Source organism: Chlamydotis macqueenii, chromosome 1, assembly GCF_036417535.1.
Source record: "Chlamydotis macqueenii isolate bChlMac1 chromosome 1, bChlMac1.mat, whole genome shotgun sequence".
NCBI lineage: Eukaryota > Metazoa > Chordata > Aves > Otidiformes > Otididae > Chlamydotis > Chlamydotis macqueenii.
The window spans coordinates 120940608-120965556 of NC_141556.1; the positions used below are offsets into that span (position 1 = coordinate 120940608).

General features: G+C 50.5%; 1 protein-coding gene across 1 annotated transcript; it reads right to left on the reverse strand.

Moving 5' to 3' along the window:
- Positions 1–588: 588 nt before the first annotated feature.
- Positions 589–24949, reverse strand: LOC104487468 (cystathionine beta-synthase). The gene is made up of 16 exons (XM_086740049.1): positions 24938–24949; positions 23025–23179; positions 19082–19188; positions 16467–16601; positions 14933–15012; positions 13577–13708; positions 12287–12356; positions 10930–11021; positions 9603–9728; positions 8467–8551; positions 6739–6844; positions 6076–6147; positions 4693–4827; positions 3868–3976; positions 3321–3405; positions 589–849 (listed from the first exon to the last, which is right to left on the reverse strand). The coding sequence occupies exons 1-16, from the start codon at positions 24947–24949 to the stop codon at positions 752–754; spliced, it is 1599 nt and encodes a 532-aa protein (XP_086596175.1). The 3' UTR covers positions 589–751.

Sequence of the window (24949 nt, forward strand, 5' to 3'; positions counted from 1 at the left end):
GCTGAGGAAGCTGCTTTCCAAAGGCCAGCTGCTGCTACAGGAGTGATCATTCCCCACCTGCCCAGCACCTCGTCCCCGCTACCTGTCACAGCCCTCGGCTGTCCCTTCCCATCCCTCCTGCCCATGCCTGCCCAGCAACCCACCTTTAGCACAGCAGAGTGCTGCATCCCACCAGTTCCCCCCTCCTCATGGCCCCTCCAGGGCCCTGCCTCTCCCACTGTCTCCTTGGCCCTCAAATGGAACTGGGGGTGAGAAGGAGGGTCTCTGGGGGGCGCAGGGGTGGAGAGGGGGAGGAGGGTGCAACCACAACATGGCTTGCCTTGAGCCCCCAAGAGGGCTGGAGCTTCTCATGGTGGAGACAGGCTCCAGCCCTGGTGGGACCAGGACAACGCATGGCAACTACAACCCTGGCAGTGTGCAACTCACCCCTCCACCGCCCAACTGCCAAAATCTGGGCAATAGCAACCATCCCCTTCCTCTCTCTCCCCCTGCATTACCTCTTCAGCCCAGGGAAGCTCCATGGAACCACACATGGCTATTAAACGCAATTTCTTTGGTTATCTTCTCTTTAGTGATATTCTGGGTGGCATTTAGCGGACAAATGGTTATTACATTACAATTTTCACCTAGTCATTCTGAAAAACTATCAGCTGGATTAGACCAGAGAGCCCCCTTGGGCAGGTGGTTCAGGCTCAAGGGGTGCCCCCGGCCCGGCCGGAGGAGCAGAGGTGGGTGCAGCCAAAACACTGTGCTACTTCTTGTCATTTCTGCTGACAAAGGTGAGGAGGTCCATCGCTGTGACCACACCGAACACCATCTGCTTCATGAAGGAACTGCCATTTCCATTGACTGTAAGCACAGAAAATGCCAGTTTAGTGGAAAAAAAAAAAAAAAAAAGAAGAAGAAAAAAACCGCCCACAGCTGCATAGAGGCTGCTGTTTCTTTATTATGAGAAAACCTTAACGGGGTCAGCAGCTGTCTCTGCTCTGCCTCAACAGAAATGACTGATGCAGCCTCGGTCGGGTTACTGGGATCACGTCAGGCAGGTTTTAGCTGCAGACAACGCACTCTTTACTAGAGCAGGAAATTTAATTTCCCAGGTTTTTTTACCCAACCTCTGTTCCAATCCTGGTTCTACCACCACAAAACTTTTCAGGCCAAACTAATGGGGCTCTTTAAGAGCAGCAGTGAGACGCTTTCTGCTCTGTTCTCATAAGGTCCTGTTAATAAAACAGCATCGCAACAATTGCTTTAACTATCTGAGAAATGTTTTCTTAAATAAAAAGAAAACTAGCCACCAGAGCCCGAACACGAGATAAAATGCAAGCTCCAAAGGTGTGGGAAGAAAGTAATAAATAAGGGGGTAACTATGACAGCACTAAAAGAGCAGCTCTGGAAAAGAAAATGGGTGTTGTTTGAAAACCAGAGCAAGAGGCACTGCGTACAGCTCACTGATATTTTTGGTGGATGCCATTTAATTTGTGGATTCCATTTAATTTATATCAAAATGTGATACAAAATAGATTTTTTATATTTTATGACAACACAGCCGAGAAAGGAAATTCTGCCTAGCATTATTTTTGGCGAGAGAATTGGAAATGTTCATCAAAGGCAGTTCTGAATGACAGACTTTTGTTTGCAATGTTTTGTGGGAACACGGCTGGACTTGCAAGCCAGCTTTAGAGCTGATGGGTCTTTGGCGTGGCAGGCCACGGAGGTACAAGCAGAGGGGCTGGGATGTTTGCACATGGTGGGTTTCAGAGACCCTGAGTTCAACAGGCAGCACTTTGCTGGCAGTTGATACCATGCAGGGTTGCATGTTGCTCACTGTAGAAATGCTTTCTGTGTTCAATGTGTAATCCCATAAAATTAGTATAATTACATCCTTCAGCTCTAATTTAGAAGACCTAAACATAGATCTTCTGACTGCTTTTTTCACTTTGCTATCATTTTAAAAGAAGCAACTCTCTTGAGATAAGGCCAAATTTGCACTTCTAGACGTTTTATGGTATAATTGTACTGGAAAGGTGTGTTAGGTCAGATTTGTAGTACAGCACCTGCCACCATACCTGTTTTGGTCAGGGGAACAACAAGGTGTGATCCCTGCTGCCATCGATGTGTCAGCAACCCTCGTGCTGACTTGGCCATACTGCATGTGACTCTACTGAGCCAGTTTGCTTCCTCCAGGAGGGGCTGGCCGTGCAGCGGTTTGAGAGTAACCCAAAGCTGCTGGTACAGCTGCTGTATTGGACTACTTTAATGCTGCTCCTGAATTGGCAGAGCATCCCTATACTCAGCTGTGGTCCAGGTAAGGCTTATACATGGATGCCCCAGGCTGCACGCGTCACTGTGCGTTGTGCCTCCTGCCTCATGTGCCCGGGCCACAGGGCTTGCTCATGGTCCAAGACATTTGTTTTCAGGTTTCTCGACTTAGCTTGGACCTCCAGGGTAGGTGTCTGATAACACCCAGCATGCAAGGTCCCTTAGCATATCAATTTACCCAGACCCCTCGGGGCACGCAGACATAAGGACTTCTCTTGGCTGCATCTTCAGGGGTGGTAAAGTATGGACAGGGGTGTTTAGAGAAGATGGCGCAGCCTCTGGGCATGCACAGCAGAAGATCTTTAAGCAGGAGGATGCAGACTGTGTAGTTTGTTCTCTTGCACTTACATGCCAGAATTCCACCTAAGCTTTATCTAACGTGCCCAAATGCTCATTTCAAACTTGCTCCTGGGATACTAAGTCTACAGAGGTCCCTAACATCCCCCTTGTTTCCTCTGGTGCTCACAACCAGCAAGGCAGTGATTTGAATTCAAGGTCAAGGGATGACACCAGTATGAGAGACCTGAGCCTACAGCTGTGCAGCACTGTGCCCTAAGTTGCTGCCTACAGTCCACCTTGGCTATCAGAGGAGGGGACCAAATGAATACCTTCCCATCCCCAAAAGTGTGCTTCCATGAGAAACGATAAGGTGAGGGGAGGGGATGGAGCTGATGGGTGCTTCAGCATCACCCGTGTTGGGGGACAACACAGCTTTCATGGCCAGGATCTGGGAAGTGCTCCTGCAGGACACGCACCCAGCAGGACACACACCCAGGCTTCTGTGAAGGCTACCCCCCTCTCCCCTCATTCCTGTGATGTGAGGAAAGAAAATGGGTGAATATTTGGCAGTGCCAGGGCTTTGCACCCTTCCTGCAAAGGCTCAGGAGCTGCACATGTGGAGCAGCTGCACTGACACCTACCAAGCTCAGTTTGAGAATTTCCCTCTCCCCTCTCCAACATTTGTGCAAAGCCCATGCAGTGCTTCTGCAGATACCTACACTGCATTTGCTCGTGTACGACGATAGCAAAATGGTCGTTCTCCAAGATGCAGGAAAGCTTCCCGAGGCTGTCCTCCAGGCCAATCTAAACAGGACGAAAGGAGAGATTTTACATTTTGCTTCACATTTAAATGGCAATGATGCAGAGCCTGATTCCTGCCTCTGGCTGTAGCTGTGAGTGGGCAAGGTGGCACCCAGCTGGACCAGGATCAGGTGCGCCTCGCCCACCTGCACTGTTTTGGGGAGATGGGAGTGGATGCAGACAACCTGCAAACCTGGCTTTGCTGTAGCTGAAATACAGCGCTGTCTCCCCCCAGCCCAAAGGGGATTCAAGGGCCTGCACGAGGTGATGGCTCCAGCTTCCCTAAACATCCATTTGCCTCACTCCATCTCTGGACCACTGATGGCCATCCAACCTCTCCATCGCCCTCCCCACCTCTCTCTAACTTCACCTCTCTGTCTTTTCATTGACCTCTTCTCCCAGCTCCTCTCACACCTCTCCCTGTCCCTGGACAGCAGGTGACACCAACCACAGCCTTCACGGTACCTTTGAGAACTGATCGTAGATGACCTTCGTAACGGGGTCTGAGAACTGTGTGTTTCCAGCCAGCACTGAGGTGAGGGTGTTGCTGAGGGTCACCATTCCCAAAATAAGTCTGTAAGGGAACAGGGAGGTCCAAAAGGTCAGAGGTGGGGCACATGTTTTACATAGGGGCAGAACTGCTCTCCTTTGAAGTCAGTGATGAAATTGCGGCTGCCATCAGTGGGAGGCACCAGCTTTCTCCTCATCTGAGCAGGACAAGAACATCTTTGTCCTCACAATGCTGTTGGTTGAATAGCAGTTAAAGTCTGCTAATGCAGTCTAGGACTTAGCAGCCGGGAGAAGGAAAACTTGTGAGCTCTCCAGCTGCTTATTTGTGTGGGTTTCCCACCCAGCCCTCACCTCTCCTCTGGCCTCCCCTTGCCTGTGCACTGATCCAACTGCTGAGGCTGGTGGGCACTGAATTTGGCTTTGACTTTAACTAGCTAGCTTATTTACTGGGAATTTTCTTGATGAATCTTCACAAGGACGCAGATGAATTTAACCCTGGAAACATTCCAGGCCAGGTTGGACAGGGCTCTGAGCAACCTGATCTGGTTGGAGATGTCCCTGCTCCTTGCAGGGGGGTTGGACTGAATGGGCTTTAAAGGTCCCTTCCAATCTTAACTATTCTATGCTTCTATTCTTCTATGATATTTTAAAAATATACATCACAGAATCCAATGCAAAAGCCTCATCACTGGATCAGTAAATGGGACTTTCTCTTTAGCTTCCACCATGGCTGCTTTTCCTATGTGAATGGCCGTCTCTGTAACAAGTAAAAATAGTTACCCTGATTCAGCAACAACAGGAGCTTGGTCGTATCCCTTCTCCTGGAGGATCTCAATTGCCTTTTGACAGCTGACTTCTGGGAGGAGAATGAGAGGGGCTGAGAGATTCAGTTTCTGCACCTTGATGTTCCACCACCTGTCAAAAGACAAATGGCAGCACCAAGCCGTTACTCCCTGCTGCGCGGCTGCAGGCCTTGCTCAGGGAGGCAAGGCCAGTGGAGATGAGGCCACCCAGGCAGAGATATTCTGCCTGCCTGCAAAGCTCACCCCACTCCTATCCCTAAAGCAGTAATGCTACAAGTCCAGCATGGCCAGGTCTTGTTGAAGCCAACTTTCCCTACACCCGGTGTTCATACAACTCCAGAAGCAGGGCTGAGGACAGCAGTGGTGCTGAGCTGTCCTGAATCCAAGGAAGCTACCGAGGGCTTCACTTCAAGCTCTTGGATGGAGGCCTACCAGTTTTACTTCTTTGGTTTGCATCCTTGGTCCTCAAAATGCAGCTCCTTCAGGAGACAGACGGCAGAGATGCTCGTGTGACTTACAAGGGACAAGCTATGCTTGTTTGCTGGGGACCACAGGCAGCTCCCAACTCGTCTCAGCCCTTCATCCTTGCAGAAAAGGCAGGGCAATGCTAGAAGGTGGAAGGGCCAAGAGCAATTCTAACCAGACACAAGAGGCCTTGGAATTGTACTAAGTTTTTAGGAAATATTTGGCAATAATCTTCGGTTATAGTAACCCAAGGGAGCAGGTGACATCAATAATACCTGCTGTCTTTAAAGTGAGACTAGGCACTTTCTAAACAACTAGTATTTGCCCAGCCAGATGTCAACAGGCATTAGCAGTTCGTCTGTGATTCCCTGCCTTGAAGGGACTCTTTCCTCACGGTGTGGAAGAGACAGCCAAGTTGACCATCTTTTCTGACCCACAGCTCTGGAAAGAGAAGATTTACTGTCCCCTGCCTGAAAAGACCTCCAGAGTTGTTTGAAAGGGTGCTTGCTACAGGAGGGACCCATCTCCCCACCAGCCCAGTGTTCCTTTGAACTTCAGCTGTGGCCTAGAGAGAGGAGGTTTTGAGTGGAGCTAGATGTCCACCTCAGCCATTCTGCTCGGCAGGGCTTAGGTGGCCTGGACAATGATTGCTACGTGGGAGGGGACTGCCAACTTTGGGACAGAAATGTCTCCTTTATAGACTTTGATTGGAGAGCTGGGATTCCTAATCACTCGAAAGAGTGCAGCTGACATTACAGCCTCCCTAGAGGGATCTGGACTTAATTGCGTTTTTTTCTAAGTACTAAAAGATAATACTTTCCTTTGAAGATAATCATTTCCAGACTCAGAAAGCTGATTCCCTTATCACCATTTATATCGGCGGACGTTGTCTTACCAAGGCTTGTGCTCCTGGACGTCATTTAGGAAACCATTTTTAATCATCCATTTATCATTCAAAAATTTGGACCTAGAAATCATCAACAAAGAGCGAGTCTGTGAGCCTTCCAGAAGAAGTCGTGCTTTGTTTCGTGCACTAAACCACAGCACTGCCCCGGGGCTCCCATGATTTTTGCAGCTGGCTGCTCTTAGCCCCTTTTAAGGTCAACGGGAGCTGCGGGTGCTCAGTAACTCTTAGAAGCATGCCAGCTATTTGCCTTCCTAACTTTAGGCATGCAAGTTCAAAAACTGTAGCTTGACTGATTCCTGCTCCGTGTAGTAAGTCAGTGACAAGAGGAAATAAAACCCAAGTGTCCCAACACCCAGCCCCTGGTGTTTGCCATGGTAGTATGCTATTTCTCTCTGTTGTTTATTTATTTTTTTTTTTCCTGTGAGCTAGTTGAGGGAGTCTCCCAGCTCTCGCTCACTCTGGGTGCCATGCTATCAGAGTTATTGGGGTGGTTCTCCAGCAACCCACACCACCTGGGCTCAGCAATGCCAAGCTCACTTCATTGAAGGGCCCCGTGGCTCCAACTTGGGCCATATGCAGAAAGAGTGGGGAGAGGGCTATGTGAGCTCCCACCCCACTGCTGGAAAGCAGGAGAGGAAGCAAGAAACTCACATGTAGTTCCTGACGGAGTCGGGCAGGATGACAACGCAACGCTGACCTTCCTTCAGGTCCTTGGCAGCCCGCACGGCAACAGACATGGCACTGCCCGAGCTGCCGCCTGGTCAGGTACCAAGAAGAGAGAAACAAGGTTTGGGGCTGCCCAGGGTGTAGGGCCACAGTCTCGGTGCATGGGGCACAGCACTGCCCCAGCTAATGGTGCAGAAGCACTGAGGCCAAGCAGTAGCAGAGGTGGCATCTCCTACACCAGGGCAGCTCAAGACGCTGGGAAAGGGAGGACAACTGGCCCTACAGCCTTGTAGGCTTTTCAGTCAGGAAGAGGTAAGGACTGAAGGGACGTGTTCATATGGTGGCTCTTGGCTTTTGAGACAGCATAAGAAACACCTTATGAACTTCATGAACCGCTTCTTGTGGTGACTCTGCGGGCAGGCCAAGGGCTGAAAGGTTCAATACAGGGACATTCATACCACTGCTGGCCACGCCACACTCTTCCTTTGGGTGAGGAGAAGACCATGCCAACTCTAGATCTTCTAGCTGGCATATTTAGCAATCAAAGATTGACATTAAATGCATTGTAAGACTGAAAAAAAACCCCATAAACATTACATTCATGCTTGGAATACCAGGCCACCGTGATGGGAAGACTTAAACGCTCCCTGTGTCTGTGTGCACGCATGTGGTTTGCTGCACGTAGGGGAAGCAGGTCCCTGCTTTACAGAGGCAATTCTTCCACCGGTAGTTCGAGTACTGGAAGTCACACACATTCCACTATCTGTGTGCCAATTACACACTGCATTCAAGGCAGCACGTATTTTACAGCAGGTTAATTAGCACTGAGTCACATTTTTCAAACAAATGAGGAAAGGCCCTGAAAAATGCAGTTCAGGGAACATGAAGCTCTTCACAAATATTAGTTGAGTTCAGCAAGTGGTTTCTGTTGAAACACAGTGACTCTGTGCCTGCTAGGTTAAATCAACATTTAAGCATTTCATTACAAATGGCCTGATCTTTTTCAAAACTCCCTGGATGTGAGCACTCACGACTTTTATCAGCTGTAACTACAAGCCTGCATATCATCTGGTCCTGGGTGTAAACCTATAGCTATCAGCTCGGTGGCAGGGAAGGCTGAAAAAAAGCCAATGCTGTGTAGAGGCTCTTTGGGCATAGGCAGGGCTTGTCTGAGGGCACCTGTTCATTTTGGAAAGCCACTGGGATCACTTACAGCTTGCTGGCACAGGCAGAAATACCCAGTAAGAACATCTTACACTTTCTATACTTTCCAACTTTCCTGGTCCAAACCTGGCATCTCCAGCGTGGCAACAGTTCAACAACAGAGAGTACAGCCTCACAGAGTTGTTAGCGGAGCGACAGTTTTAGCCCACCTGTCCTGCCCCAAGTCCCATTAATCCTCTCTTCAGCCCATGTAACGCTACACCACACAGAGTTAGGCCTGAAGATCCCGTTCCATGTGCAAAAGCACTCCAGTAAGAGGAGAGTTACTGCTTCTATAATTATTGTGGCCCATGAGTCAGATCTCATGCCATGGACTCACTTCCAGACCTCTGAAGTCTATGGGGACCTACGCACCAGGTTGGGGTTCAGCCATTCAGCCCTGTTAACCTAGAAGACACAAAATTAAGAGAGCACCTACCCCGCAGCGTTTTGATTCCCAAAGGTTCAGAAAGTTTGTTAAGAGAAGCAACTGTTGTCATTGGTGCTTACCGCACAATAAGCCCTCCTCCCTGATCAGCCTGCGAGACATGAGGAACGAGTCTCTGTCGTTGCATTTATACCACTGATCCACCACCTGAAGAGAAAGCAAGAAGTCTGGGTCTTGGCGGTGTTACTTCAGGCTGTCCCAACCCTCTGAGGCATTCCATTCTGGTGGTTTCCACACTCTGGTGCTGATGCACAACATCTGGCAGCTTTGAGCTGCTTTCCACATGTGTTGAAAGCAAATGCATTTGTCAGACCACTCTCTGGTCCAGAGAGTGTGTCCTTTCTTGCAGGCACACACTCCAGCCTTTCCAGCCAGCACCCTTTCCTCGGAGAGTTAGGGATGTCTGACAGATCCAGAGTTAGGATGCGGAAGAGGGAGTGGTGTTCATGATGTCCCAGATGAGGCTACACTAATGGTCCAGATTTTACCAGGCAAAATCAGATCAAACTAGAAAAAGAGTTTTGGGTTGTTACAGGTCACAGCTCTAAAGGCATGCGCCGACAGCAGAGATGTTGTCAACACAACACCTGAAAACAGAAAGAATCCGGGGTCTGGAACTGTGGGGGACCTTTCTAAGAAGGAGGCCAGGGGAGCACAGGCAGCCTGTGTTAGGGCTTTAAAGCTCTGTGCCTGGTGGCAAACGATACACCAAGAAGAAACTTCACGAGAAGCTGTGAAGGTTCGTGTTTTGTTGTCTTACATGGCTCGGATCTTGTCTTCCAGCCCATAAATGATGCGGGGTTTGTGCTCTGTGTGTGCAGTGCCTATGACAGCAAAGGCTCAGGAAACGCTAGCGTGAGGAAGAGCAGCCTCAGCACTGACCTATTCTGCGTGATCGTAGCACAGCACACTCTGAACATTGGTGAGGCTGAGCTGAGGAGGCTAGCACTGTGGCATATTCCCTGTTTGCCCCTGTATTTGGCTTCTCCTTGTAGGTCAGTTATAATCAGATTTACTCAGAGAGATGCTTTAGTGCTGGGGTCCCAATGCCCCCACCACAGATTGTTCTGCACTGGGAACATACACAAGTAGCCCTGGGGCTGGGCCAGGTGCCAGAGCTGGCTGCCTCTGAAATTGGGAGTGGGTTGGATGCAAAGCCAAGGATCAGGCAGAGGCCTCTCATCACACAGCTACTTACTGATCTGTCAAGGACAGTGGGAATAAAGTCATGCCCAATGCCCTCCACCTCGATGGTTGTGGTGTTCGTCCTGTTCATCTCACTGGGCAGAGCGACGATGGAGCCGTCAGGATCTACGCCGATGATCTTTGAGGGAAGGAAGTTTTGTTAAGCCACAAAGGGTGTCCAGAAATAGTCAAACACACACCTCAAAGGAAAAAATTACCCATCCCCTTATCAGCAACCTTTTCCTGTCCATTATATTTAATTATATAGTTATATTATATATATTATTATATAATTATATCATAATAAAATTAATATTCCTATCCACTGGCAGCATGGATAGCTTCCAGGATAAAAAGGTACTGTTTCCCACTGTCTTTTTAAACAGATCTTAGGTAGTGTTCAGCTGCTGCAGAAGTGACTGGCAGCTTAAAATGTTATCACTCTCAAGGTGTTTGTCATCACCCTTTTGGCAGAGCCTGCTACTTCCAAACCTCAACCCTCAGCATAGTGTGAGTGCTCCATAATCTGCTCCAGTGCAAATCCAGCTCATTACCTCAAACCTGTGGAAACCTGTGGCTACAGACCTCCCTTCTGGATCGAGTCGTGCTGGCCCACAGTGGCACCTCCCTGGTTGCTAATGGCTTTATGTTTGGGCTGAGGTTGACTCCCTCAGAGCTCAGCTGAAGAAGGGATGGTGATGCTGCTCTACAGGCAGTTTCAAGCAGTCAGTGAGGTTTTCTCATGCCCAGGTCCCCCTGTGGTGGGGTCCACACCATCTCTATTTGCCATTGGTGGATTGGGGATCGCTTGCACACCGGCTCCGCTGAAGAGGCAGTAACCATCAAGCCTCCAGTCTGCCTTGAAGCCCAAGCTCTGCAGAATGAGCATCTATGGCTGGTGTCAGCCAAAGCACAGAGGCTTTCACAATGGCAGACGAGAAGCATTTGCGCAGCCTGTGCCTGCCACAGAACTGCCAGAGCAGAAACCTTCAGCAGCCAGGTTAACCAGGAGCAGAAGCAGTAATGCTGTTGGCTGGGCCAGCTGCTTCTGCGCGGGATGTCTGATTGCCTCCTGCAAAGGGCAGGGCAGCGGGCAGGGGGGGATTAGTGATGGGGCTGTGGAGCCTTTGACTTCTAAGGCACTCAGATGGATCTAGGCCAAGCTGAGGCAACACCAAATTGCTTCCAAGAAAAGCCAAGCTTGGTGTGAAAAATCGAATAGGTGGCGACAACACCTGCTAGCTCAGGTGAGCAGCAGGGTTAGACTGGATCAAAAGCACAGGCAGGAAAACTCAAGGAGGGGCAAAGCTCTCAGCAGGCAGCCCTGCTGCCCAGCTTACCTTGCACTCTGGGCACTTCTCCTTCAGCTTTCTGGCGACGCCGGTGACAGTGCCTCCTGTGCCAGACCCAATCACCACCATGTGGACCTTGCCTGCAGGTCAGGGAAGAGAGAGGCTTGCAGGGACTCATCACGGCCTCCAGCACCATCTCCCCTTTATTCAGGGCCCTGCGCGGATGCGGAGCCCATATTCCTTGGCGGCTACAACCCCATGCGCGGAAAGGAGAGGCAGAGGTTGTGCTAGCGGCCAAAGCGTGGTCCTGCAGAGAAGCTCAGATGAGCTTGCAGGATCTGTGCACAGCAGATCCTGCCTCAGCACAGGGGGCTGACGGTGACCTCCAGATCTCCCACTGGTCTCCATGATTTCTACGCCTTTGGCATCTACTGGCTTAAGGGAGAGGGAGGATCTCAGCACTTCCAGCCCTTTCAAACTGCACTACGTTGAAGCAAAGCACGCAGGTGAATAGCAACACGTATCAACAACAGGCACAACTTTTCAGCTAGCGTTAGCATCCACAGTGGAGAGATGGCAGAGCTCTGCCCTGGCACCTGTATCGGTCAGATGTAGCCCCACTGGCGTCAGTAAAATTATACTAGTTTAGGACTGGTAGGAGCAGAAACAGGGTCAGGCCTTCAAAACCTTATGCTGCAGCTGCGCTGGGGAAAGGAGAACTTGTAATTCACTGCTGGCAGCCAGGAGGAGCAAATCTAAACTTTGTAGTGGAGGGAAGGCTGGGACTCTCTTGTCCTGCTGCTCCCAGACTGCTTTGCTGTTAAGATAGCTGCTCTCCAGTTACAACCCTTGAGCCCTGTTTACATTTTGCAGCTCTCCCAGTACTGGTGATAAATTTCACTTCTATCTGCACAGACGTGGATAGGGAAAGTCCTTCATCCTCCCCCAGCCATCACATCAAATGTCATTAGCCTGTGAAGTTTCAGGCTATTTTGATTTGCAAATGGACGTGATGGATCAGATGCAGCCTGCCATGCCCTGATGGACTTACATTCCCCAGTGAGGCCTCTTGGGATATCTTGTGTTGTCAGCTGACAGGTCATAGAGTTGTTGTAGCCGCTGAGAAATGGTTTATGCCTCCTTGGGTACAGCCTGAATTTGTTAAGCCTCAGGCTTTTGAACTGGGAGGCTGTAGCAGGGAAATCTTGCGGGTTCAGGTGGACCTGGAGTGGCCTATGTGAAGCTGCTACGCTCTGCACTGGTAGAAGGGTGCCTTCTCCTACAAGGAGTCCTTTTGGCCATTTCTAAACATTTAGATCAATAAACGATGTAAAACAAGCCTCTTGGAGAGAGCTATAGCCCTCAGCACATCCTCCTCACGTAGAAACAACAGCGCAGACAATACCTTCACACTGCTCCAGGATCTCCTCAGCTGTGGTGTCGTAATGAGCCAGGGGGTTGCTTGGATTTCGGTACTGTTTATTTCAACAGAGAACAGCATGTGTTACTGTGTGAAGCAGAGGTCAAATACCAACCTAGCAATAGCTCCTGGTGAGCTTTACCCAAAGCATGCAACTGTCCCCCTCCTCTCCTTGGCGTGGGGTGGACTGCAACCCAGCCAGGCCAGGTCACAGGTGTCCCTCCTGGTTGTCACTTTGGGACACGTTTCTAAGGACACTTAGGATTTGTCCACACTGGAAGATTAAATATGCCCATGAACGCTTGCTCTTTGGCACTTGGTGTCTAGTTGTTACAGAGTGGCGCGGTTGTCCTGTATGCCGCATTGCCAGGTTTTGTGGGATCTGGTGGTTTTGTTAAAGCCCAAGCTGCTGGAGGCAAGAGAGGTCCTCCGTATTTTAGTTATTGCTTAGATAGAAGCATTTTAGCCTTTTCTGTTACCTTGAAGTTGAAAACATAGCACCACAATACTCCTAAAAAGCTCAAAAAAAAACCAACCAAAAAAAAACCAACCAAAAAAAAAACCTCTCCTCAAAAACCATGTTAGAAAACTTTTTAAAAGTATCATATATATAATTTTGAGAGCTGCTTTGTCATTTAGGGGCATTTGTGGTTCATAGCACAGCCATGTCAGCTGCGCTGCAGTGTGTGCAGCCCCATGTTCACACCCGGAGACCAGGCTGCTTCTGAACAGCATATTCAGACAGTGAGGTTCCTGTTTCTTAAAAGGAAGGAGCTTCTCTGACTTTTCTGCACTATAGGGCCTCCCTGCTTGCCATAGGGATGCCTTCCTGCAGCGGGGCCAGACCAGAGGGAGAAGCACCCTCCTGTACAACAACCAGTGCTGCAGGAACTGCTGGCATGAACCGTCAGCGTTTGCCCTTTACAGCACGAGGCTTATTTTTAAGGCAGAACAGAGGCTGCTAGCCAGGCATAAAAAGTGATTTTTTTTTCAGGTCAAAGTTAAACCTGAAGCAATTTGAGGAGTCTTTGCAAGAAAACCCAGCCTCGTCCACATCCAGGCTTTGGCAGAAGTGTTACAGGTTTGGAAGCGTCCCTTATTTTGTTTTTGCCACCCCGTGCTTTACAGAGGAGCGATTAAGTTTCAAACGCCATAAAAAACTGACGAAATCTGCCTCCGTTGCCAGTTTGAACGAAGTCCCTGAACACAGGCAACCTTGGAGCACATGCTACAAACCGTGTTTGGGAAGCGAGTCAGTGTGAGGATGACATTTACCTGATCCAGGATGTGAGAATTTGGGATTTCACTTTTCAGCTTCCAGGCAACACGAATGTTAGACTCCGGGGCATCAAAGCGGGTGCACGGGGTCCTCACAATTTCAACACCCAGCGCCTTCAGAATATCGACCTTTGGGAGGGAAGAGAGTAGATGTAACGCAACCGATCCCACGTAGCGACAGTAATCCGAACCTGCGGGCTCATGGCAGCACTGGATGCCAGAGGAGCTTCACATGCAGGGGACATTTAGCATTTGGAGATACAATGTCCACTTCTCAGTTACGCTATCTCTGACATCCTCCTGGAAGCCAGGGCCTCCTGCCTGAAGCCGGCACATGGATTCAAGCTTGGCATCGTGCCCTGTCCTACTCGGAGGACAGGCTGGGGACATGGCAGACATAGGTAACTTGCTCCTCAGTGCCTGGGGAAAGGGGTAGAGGGAACCAGGGTAGGGAGCAGCATCTCCTGTGTGCTGTGGTCTGAGCCCCTGCATGCCAGGAGGAGGTCTTAAAGCTGTCATTGTCCCAAGTCCCTTCTCTTCCCTCAACAAGTACGGGGAAGGGACAACTACAAATTAGCCCTAGGATATTAATCCACTGGGAGATGTGGCTGTCTGGGGGAGAGGGGGGTCAAAATGGAAAGGTGGGTGAGTGTCTGGGCACCTGGAGATGAAGCCTGTGGCATCTGGAGGTGACATCTGATCCAGGCTGAGCTTAAGTGATATTTAGGTTGAAATAAGGATGGCATATTGGAGAAGGGCTCAGCTCTGAGCTGAGTCACGGTCCAGGTCTGGCTTCACTGGCATGAGTTCAGCTGAGCGGTTTGCGAGACTTTTGGTGCCCCAAGGCGGAGATTTCTGCCATCGCCGGGATGGCAGTTTCACCTGCTCATCAGCTCTCCTGCAAGTGACTTGAGACTCCCACCATCTTGAGAAAGCAGCTCAGACAACCATAAGCGTCTCCGGGTTAAAGGAAACCGTAGAGACATGGAGAGACCAAGTGTCAGGTCAGAGGGGAAGTTAGCAGGACCACCAGCTGCTGAGCCCCGGCGCCTGCCTGCCTCTCCTCCAGCCCTTGCCCTCGCAGGCAGCAGATATTGCTCCACTTCTCAGCAGCCACGCGCTGTGTTTGAGTAATGTGTGACCCCAGCTACACCGCTGATGCTAGATAATCAGCCAGATCATCACAACGTGCTTTTTTTCATCAAGAGGAAATCTTCTGAATAACCTCAAAGCTATGTCAGCATGCGTGACGAGACTCGTTACCCTTTAAAGAAGAGGACAGTCCGTCTCTAGAAAGGGAGAGGCAGAGGGAGACAGGGAGGGCTGTGGGGTATGACCAGACAGAGCTCTGACCTTTTCCGTGCTCATTTTCTCCGGCAAGACAATGATGCAGCGGTAACCTTTCACTGCAGCTACCAGTGCCAGCCCGATTCCTAGGTGGTGGGGAGGAAAGTGAATCAGTTGACAAGAGCATTTGGCAAGGGCGACTGACACACAGTGCCTTCCTACATTCCTCTCTCCTGCCGGTGAACATCACCTAGAGACGTTCACCGACAAGCTATAGGTGAGGGCATCCTCCGCGAGCCTCTCGGGTTGTGCGGGAGTGCCAGGGAGCGCGGGGGGATGCGCTGAGGGGCCAGCCCAGCTGCAGCATCCCTCTTGTGCAGGAGCCTGTTAGCGTGACACAGAGTGAACAGCAAGGCTGAGGAGCACTTCCCTCCTCTCAAAGAGGGGCTCAGACCCCTTCCTTTGCTTTCCAAAACAGAGGAGAGAGGAGGTGATTTTTGCTTCAGGAGTGCCTTCCCCTCCCTCTCAAACACTCTTAGCTGGGGACACACACTCACAAAGCTGCACATGTCACCCCGTGGTGAGCAGGCAAAGGGAATCTCTGCTCCGATTTCACTGGGGGTGATGGATGGAGCCAGCTGCTCCCCAGCTAGAGGAGGAAGGTGAGGCTGGAGCAGCATGTCCCTGCCAGAGGCTGTGGGGAGCACAGTACAACCCAAGTTGCCCAGAGAGGGCAGGGAGCCAGCGCAGCCCCCTGGGGAACAGCTCCAGGGGTACACAGGTACCCTCGGCCCCTTGTATCTGGGGGTTGTCCAGGGAAAAGAGGGGGCTGGCTCTGGGATGCCTGCAGCAAATGGGCTGGGAAGGAGCAAAATTCCAGGAGACAAGCCCTGTTCTGCATGGCTGGTGAGGGAGAGGCAGGGAACACGGCGAGGGATGCAGCCTCAACTCTGTCCAGAGCGCCTCGACAGCCTCTGTTGTGTCCTCTCTCAGGAAAGCACACTATACTAGGCCCACGCACATCCCTGACATGGGATTTGGGGGGGACACCAGTGCGGGGAGCAGCAAAGGGCCATGGAAACTTGCACTAATGGTCCTGTGCAGGCTGCAAAATAGGGGGGACGCTCCTCTGCTGTGCCTCCTCCTCTCATACCCCACCATAATCTACTGCCTGAGCAAGATGACAGTGACAAGGAAAAAAACCAGATGATTTACCTTCCAGCTGGTCAGGGAAACCCTCTCTGGGAACCTCTGAATACTCAAGAGCTTCCCAGCCTGAAAACACCCGGAGTTGCCCCAACTCCTCCAATTCCCGAGGCTGTTTGCCTTGCTGCAAGGTGACCCGGCAGGCACACTTCCACAGGCGTGGGATCCTCACAGACCCTTGGGAATTTCAGCCACCAGGCACCTCAGCACCCCGGGCTGCCTGCGACTGCCAGGAGGGGAGCCGAGAGGAGGATGGAGCCCAAGCTGCGGAGCCCCAAGCTGACCTTATAACTGCGCGTGCAAGAGCTCCTCGAATCCCTGTCTCTCCTGCAGCCCCTCTGAGATGCCACCCTGCCTGGTATCCTGGTGAAGGGAGCATCCCTGCCCTTCCCACCTGTGTTTCCTGAAGTGGGCTCAATGAGCGTGTCTCCTGGTTTTATAATCCCAGCTCTCTCTGCATCTTCCACCATCCTCAGGCTGATGCGGTCCTTCACGCTGCCCCCGGCGTTGAAGTACTCACATTTTGCCACTGAAAATGAAAAGTGAGGCTCCGTCAGGGACAAGCTGCAGCCGTGGGGCACCAGCTCCCTGCTCTCCCAGCCCCCACTGCAGTCATCTGAGGAGACCTCTGTGTGCTGGTCCTTTGCTCAGGGGAGCGCATTCACCATCTGCTTATGGGGTGCTGCATCTTGTCATGGGATTACCCACCAGCATACCTGCCCATAGTCCATCTTTCCCACACATTTCCTCTACCTGAAACACCCTGAAGGCAGCGGGCAGACCTGGTTAAGTCCAGGATGGGTTGAAAATCAACTGGATATATGGTAATTGCTAGGTGGAGGGTCCCACACTGGGACCACTGCTGCCCTGCCTTGAGGACTCTTCTCGGAGCAAGGCACTGTCAGGGTTAATAGCAAGGTCTCACTGCCTTTGCTGGGGTACAGCAGTTATTAGTAGGTCCCTAAAAAGATGCACTTCCGTAGGAGTGATCTGTCATCCTGAGTGTGGAGCCATAAAGAAAAACAAACAACAGAAATGGCACTTTCAAGTGTTAGACAAAATTATAATTTTTTCACCAAGCTACCAAAAAACCCCAGTAACAGAGATGTTCCGAGGTATGCACAAACTGCACCTTGGTTCCTAATCAGGCCCTCCACACTGCTAACGCTCTGGGCAGGACTCTTCTCGCCGAGATTTTGATGAGCGCCTACATCTGAACTGATGGTACTGAGCTCTGTTTTATGGACAACAGGGAGAAAGGGGTGCTTTGAGGGTGTCATTCACTTCATCCTGGCAGAGACAGCTACTTCAGGCTGACAAATCAACCAGACACTTGAGTAGCCAGAACGGGGCGGGGGGGGGGGGGGGGGGGAATCTTGTGCTCATCATTTCATTTTGTAGTGTGAAATTGCCAAAACTTCAGCTGCACAGAGATCCCTGCAGGCACAGAGATTACAAGGTAATCACATCCAGCCCTAACAGCTTCCTTGACACGGCAGCACCGCAAGCTTTTGCGTATTTGCTTGGTGAGAGGCTCTGTGCTGACCTGCAGCTCAGAGAGGACCATGTAGCAGCCCTGCCTGTCCTGTTCTCCTTCCCCTCATGTGCCAGGGGAGGGAGACATCATCCCAGCAAACAGGGTCTCCCCACCTTCCCCACTGCTGTTTGCACCAAATCTTCCCACTCCCATTAGGCGCTTTCCCCAGCAAGACATCCCTCAAGGGATAAACTGCTTCAGAGGAGGACCTAGTGTTGCAGACCTGTCCACCTCCCGCCTCCACCACCTCTGCTTCACAGTCCCCTACTGTCCCTTGAGGTCCTGTTCTGGGAAGCGAGGGGCGATGCAACATGGAGGTTGCAGGGTTAGGGGCCCAAGGGTCCCAGATCCTGGGAAGGGACCTTGTCAAAAAGCTGTGTGCCTCGTGGAGGCTGGCTGCCCCTGCAGATCCCCAGCTGCCAAACAGGACTGCAAGGTCCCGCTGTGCCATTTTATTGAGTGTGAGGGCTCATCAAGCCTCTCCTTCTTGCCCAGCTATGTGACTCTCATGAATCTTACTGCCTCTGAGACACCTGTCTTTCTGCCCAGTTTGGCTGAAATCCATTAACAGGGTTAAAAGTTACAGGAAAGGAGACTGAAAAGTCCATATGCACAGAGACAGCCTAATCTTATCACCCTTATGTCTGTAGGGGACCAGGCTAAAACCAACCCTTAGATGAGATAGCACCAGCAGGACGCTAACATCCCCTCAGGGGGAGGCCTTGGGTCCTGCTGGAAAACCTGGCCCAGCAGCCAGCACCTTGGCCTGGCTTTTAGCACCAGGGCCTGGCACGCCTGTCTCTGATAAAACCAGCTGTCTGCAGCCCCTGCTGCTCTGCCCGGGTCTGCGTTTTGGGAAGGTCCCCAAGGGAAGCTGTTTCTGCCCCCGGGATGGTGACGCAGCAGACGGCAGTGCCTGGCCTGGCTCCAGCTGACCTGGCAGAGACAATGCTGCAGCAGAGCAGAACCCCCGCTGCCTGGGAGCTCTGTCTGGCAGCCAGGGGCTATGCTGGTGTGGTCCCTTGTGGCCCGAGCGGCTTCCCATGTGGGAAGAGTCCCACCATGCCCTTCGCCCATCCCAGCCACCACATTTTTGGAAGGTTTGGCCAGGCTCTCCTATGCATGCCGCATGCTACCCCTGGTGCTGCAGCATCCCTGCCCATTGCTGTGAAGTCATCCACCCATCCCCAAATTCAGCCCAGCTCTGCTCTGAGTTTAAGTTGCTTTTATTTGGGAGGAGAAATGTCTCCACTACCATTAGGCCCCTGCTTGTTGCCACTTGAAACCCTCCTGTTTGGTCTGAAAAATGACTGTAGTGTAAGCTAATAAGCAGGAATACCCAATGTGTGCCACACCTGACCCTCCCCATCTCTGCTTGCTCTCCACAGAGCCTCTTCCGAAGCCCCCCTCCAGCACCGCCCCTCACCCTCACCTCGTGGCACGGAAAAACCTGGTGGAAAGGGGACACTCACAGAGCTCACACTTGAGCCCATAGGACTTCCCAATCTTGTTGACTCGGACCATTGGGGTGCAGCCAATTTTCTTCAGGATGTTGGGCAAGATCTTTGTTTCTTCTGGCCTGAAATAATGCAGAAAAGAAAAAAAAAAAAAGAAATATGTCAAATCAAAGCAACCATTATGCAACATGAACCAAGATAAAATCTGAGTGAGGTTTCAGTAACTTTAGCAAGGCCACTGAGAGACACTCCATCTCCAAGAGAAAATGTCCCTGTTGGCAATTAATGGTGACAGGAGCTACTTATGGTTTTCCATCACTCTTATGATGAGTTATTAATTCTTTTTCACCAAAAATAAGGTAATTCATTTTCAGGGCTGTTCTGAAATGTCTTGTTCTGAAGGCCCTAGGCCAGACCTATAACTGAGTGAAGTGACAAGAGCTGACAAGCCTTGGGATTTTATGTAGTGGGTGAGAAAGCCAGAAGGCCGTGCATAATAAAAGGCTTGTCCTCTTTCCTCCGTCCTACCCAGCACCGCCTCTGCTTTTTGCATTTTCAGCTATTTCTGGGCCAGCTGTTGCATGCCTGCCCAGGACTCCTAGACTTACAAGGATGGCTCCAAGCCATTAGAAAGGCCCAAGCCACAGGGGACTCTGCAGATTGTTTCGGGGTTTTTTTTTTGCAAATAATTAAACTGAGCTCTTGGATCAGTGCAATCCAGTCTTTCGGTTTTGATAGTCACTGTCAGCCAAGAACCACATCACAGCAATCACAACCCGAATGAAAAAGACTTGTTTGCCCAACGTGCAACTGAACGCATCTTGCCAAGTAGCCAGGGAACGCGTGTCCTTGAACTTTTTAGAAGACACAGGGAAAAGTTTGACAAGGGTTGTGTTTATTGGGGCCACAAACATATTGCCCCTGGTTGACAGCCAGCACGTCTCTCTCCGAGTGGGGTGACAAAGCCCCACTCCCTCGCTGCTCAGCTCTCCTTTGCACGGCTCTCGCCTACCATCATCCTTTGAACCTTGAACCCAAGTTATCCTTCTCTGCTATCACAGCCAGGCAGATGGCTGTCTGCTGACAGAAAGTCCATATGGTGCGGGGATGACATGCTGATTTACTTAAAGACACACACACCTTCTCTCCAGGTTTTGCAAGCGTGATGTAAACACTTCTTGCTTTGCAGGAGAGCGAGGCAGTGGTTTAGTGCAGATCTTTACTACCAAAAGGAACCAGCCTCCTTATGTCTCAAGCCCAAAAATGATGGAGTATTACACGTGTGCTGTTACCTCTCCCTCCGTGGAAAGCGTTACCACGCACACCGCAACCTCTGTTGAGTTCTGGTAAATGTGAGGCAATAACTCAATAAATGAGCTTCCCCCGACAGCTGCAGCCATTTCCCATCTGCTCTAAAAGCCACCGAAACGCTCAGGGATTTCAGTGGGGCTAAGCCATGGCACCAGGAGACTCCAGCTCCTTCAGGCGGTGTTTACCTAGAGCCTGGCTTTCAAGAGAGCAATCTGGGTGTTACATTACACGTCTAGATTGCAGAAAATCAGAGAAGAAAGCAAGGCCGTTTATTTACCTTCGGCCAGTAATTGTGGCAAATGAGATGCTAGCGGGCCCTTTGAACCCCAGCGAGGCGTGATGTGACACAGCTGGGTGCTGAGCGGCTTCGGGGTCTGCAGTGGTGGAGCCTGGCAAGGGAACGGGGGAGGAGAAGACAACCTGCGCCGCTTTGCATACCAGGCGAGCTGTGTTGGGAGGATGAGGGTGGGAACCAGAAACCAGACTGCTGTTTTGCATTGCCACAAGCTACCATCCCCTAAAAAGAATGGCCTTTTTCTCATTCTGGGGCAAATTTTCCACAGTTCCCATCAAATTCCTTTCCTATTCGCTACCGTAATTTTACTACAAAAATAATACAAGCACCGTCAGGTTCCTTCCCCAGCTGCGTGAGCTTTGTGCATGGGCTTCAAGGCAGCAGGTCTATGGACACAAGGATTGGTGGCAAACGCCTTTGGAGCTCCTAAGGGATGTGGTGGGGATGCTCTAGGCCTGCAGCTGCTGGTATCAGTTCAGGATTGCAGTGACAAGGACGGTTTTTCTCCAAGATTTCTGTTTTTGCTCATGTCACGTTATTCCATAAGGTGTCCAGGGGAAAACTGGTACTGGTGAACCAGCTGGTTCTTGCTGAGGTTATAGCAGAATTGGCTCAAGGGATCTCAGAACCAGTCTACCTCTGAAGCTTTGTGAAAATTTAAATAATTATATATTCTTAATTCAAATAACATCTTGCCTTCTCCTTTCCCCCCTATCCTCTGCTTCTGCTCCCAAAACTCAACCAAGTTTCACATGGGATCTCAGAAAGTCCAGAGATTTTTGCTACATCAGCTGCTATCTGTAGTTCACCCAGAACAGAGGAAACAAACCAAGCCTCTCCCTGCACTTCTGCAAAGTAAAAGAAATGGTGTGACATGTCCCAGTTTATTTTCTTCACTGCTATACAGTGGGTTGTTTCACTCCCTGCCCCAGCAATGATACATAACCCCCCTCAGCCAGACCCTATCGCCAGGGAAATGCCCAATGCCCAGGGCTGGGGCTGCCCCCCCGCTGCTCTGCTCCTGGCTGGGAGGTGGGATGGGCCCCGGCACTGTCCCCATCTTGCTGCCCCATGGCACCCTGATGCTAATTTGCTAAAACCCAAGAATATTATGCTGCTCAGCATGATAATTGAGAAAAAAAAACAAACCACTTTTCAGTCAGTGTTTTGACTGAAAAGAGCTGATGCTGTCCATGGGCACGAGCTGCAGGGATTGCCCTGGGTGGGAGCATGGATGCATGTTTGCTGGATCAGCTATGAGGCTGTGGAGCCCACTCCTCACTCCTTCACGAGCCAGACCCAGAGGCTCTTTTGGGCTTCACGCATGGCTTCACGCTGTGCTCTGGCCCTGTCCCGCCTGACAGGCTGTGCCTCCCGGCTGGCAGCTGCCCACGCAGAGCAGTGCCACATCTCCCACAGGCTCCAGTTCCTCACACGCTGGAGCTGAATTCGTGTTTTACATCTCTGGCACAGCACAGACTTGTCTGCAGTTCCCCTGACATTTATAGGACAGCCTTATCTTTAAGAGCTTGTCTGGGTCTGGTTTGCTGGGCCATTAAAGCACCTCTCGTCTCGTCTCGTCTGGGCGCTTTGGCAGGCTTACCTCACTCTGGGAGGAAATCGGCTGCTCTGAGGACAAGAACCGCTCGTAGCAACCACTTCGCCTTGCACGGGACTCTGGGGTCACTTATGCAGAGTGGGCAACCTCTGTGTGGGCCATTTTCTACTTATTTAAAAGCCCAGGCTGTGGTAATCTATTTTGGTGAAGGTCTCTTAGCCGTCAGTGAAGACGCTGGTGGTAGTTAGAAATCTTACACGCAGCTGATGACCACGGAGCTGTTACTGACTGTGCTGTGCAACGGGACAGGTGCAGCAGCTTTGGGGTGTGCGCGTGCATTACAGTACAGCCAGGAGAGCCAGCACTCCATCTCCTTGAGGGCTTGGCATTATGGAGTGCCTTCCCTTCAGCTGTGCAACACCAGACCTCACGGAGTTCACTTGGCAGAAGTGTGCAAGTCCCTGGTTGAAATCTACCTCTAAAATACATTCATCTTAGTTCTTCTAAAATGAGGCGCCCCAATCTAGCAGATGCTTCCAAATGTGTGCTGGGAAACACAGAGCTGAGTCTCAAGTCAGCCACATCTTTCCACAAGATTAAAGGGAGTGAGGAAGTTCTTCCTGGAGAGGAGATACTAGGTGGGTTTTGCCTTCTGGAAAATAAACCATCCTTAACGTAACATATTGTCAGACTACAGATTTCTGGTCATGACTATCCTGGATAGTACTTCATCTTCAGAAAAAGATACTGAGCTGTCTGTGCTCTGTAACAACCAGTGTGAAAGAATTACTTACAAGGGCACACAGGAGTGTGGAGACTTGGTGGCAGGTGTTGCAGCTGTCCATGTGCACTTACTGGGCAAGTTGGGAAGAATCCAAGTGCTGTCGGCTTTGCTTTCCTGACTTCCCACGCAACTGCCGTTCATGAGCAGGCAGGTCTTGCTCAGCTCCTGTGTTGTGGAAATAGAGACCCACAGTCACCTGGAAGGAAAAGAGGGCACGCAGGCACCTGGGCCATAATTGTTGAAGGCAAGAAATGACACTGGGCTGTGAAGGCGGGGTGGCCAGCCTGCATGGGGCATCCCTACCGCAGCATTTTGGAAACTGAGTTCTACAGATGCATCAAATTGCTCTTTTTGGAGTGGTATACTAAACCACATACATGGTAAACCGTCACCTGGTCATCATCTCCACTAAGTCTTCCCTGCTCTAATGTACATTGAAGCATCCCCTCCACTAGAAGATTTGGTGCTCTGTATTTAATTATTTGGTCAAGAGCACTATTTTTCACCCTAGTAGTGAAGAAACAGTGGATAAGTCTACCCAGCAATAATTTGAGAAAGCTTATAAAATGGGAGTGGGCCTCAAAGGGCCAGAGGACACCTCTACTTTGGCATCTGAGTGTATTAAAAGTGAAAAAAAGAGAATTGTTAGAAACAAAACATCAGGGAAGGGCAGCAAAAGCGCTCAGAGGTACAGAGCAAGTTCCACTGTAAAACAGCTTAAATAGAGGAGGATTCATCAGACTGGAAATGAGATAGGCAGGTGGTGGTCAGAGTGGGCTGTAAATCCTAGGGGATGTAAAGAAGGTGACTGAGAAACTCTTTTCTGTTTCTCAACATCTAATTATAAGGCAAAATGAAATTATCAGGAACAACTATAGGAGCAGAGCAGGTAAAGTGGAACCAGAAAAGGGTTAAACAAGTTTGCAAAGGTCGAGTTCATTAGTGGATTTTAAACACATGAGCCCTACTGGTACCTGCTCTATGAATGTGCTAATTTGCTGTGCTGGTTTCTCTGTGTTGCCCGTGCATACCCAGAGAAAAAGAGGAGTCTGGTTTTACAGTTTATCCTCAGCATCTGGTACTGACCAGCAGCAGAAACAAGGGTTACATGGAGCTTTGATGTGACCCTCTGCAATTCATCAGCCAATCTTTTGTGCTAAGGAAAGCAACCACACGGAGAAAAGCCACATATTTAGGTAATGGGAAGTTTCTTCTCTGGCTTGTTCACAGAGTGAATCTGCCTTGATTCAGCCTTTGTTGAATAAAACGGACCTTGCAGCTCAGTAGGGTCATGGCTGGAGACTTGTGTCTTACTCGATGATGAAAGTTGGCATTAACCTCCTTGTTGCAGCATAGCCTGCCCGATCTTCCTGCACTACAGTGGTGGTGCATTTTGCAATTAGAGCAAGTGTAATGCTCTCATTAACTTTACTGTAGTAGAAATTCTCAAGGACCTTCCTTCTGCATTTTACTTCTGATTGAGAACAAAGACATAATTTTTTAATTTGGTAGAACCCAACCAGATTTCCAACGTCAAAAAATAGGAAATACCGCATTTCCAAATGCAGAAGACTGCCTGCAGAAGGACCAAGCCTGCCATGCGAAGGGGAAGGGATGTAGGAAATCCACTCTAGCTGCTGTCTGTTCTCTGGGGAGGGAAGTCAGGCCACTGACAGGAGGATGCTGGAGCCAACATGCGCAGCACAGATAGCGGAGTCCAACGGGCGTGCGGAGCATCATCTTCACCCCAGGCTGTAAAGCCACCGCTCAGTCCCTCTGCGACACCCAGGCTGCCTGCAGTGCCTGTGAAGCCCAGCTGACTCACAATGGCCAGGCAAGCAGCCAGCACGCTGTTATGGCTGGGTTTCGATCATCTAATTAATTTGTGGCTTGACATATGAGCCCAAGGGCAGCCTTAATTACCATTTCTGCCAT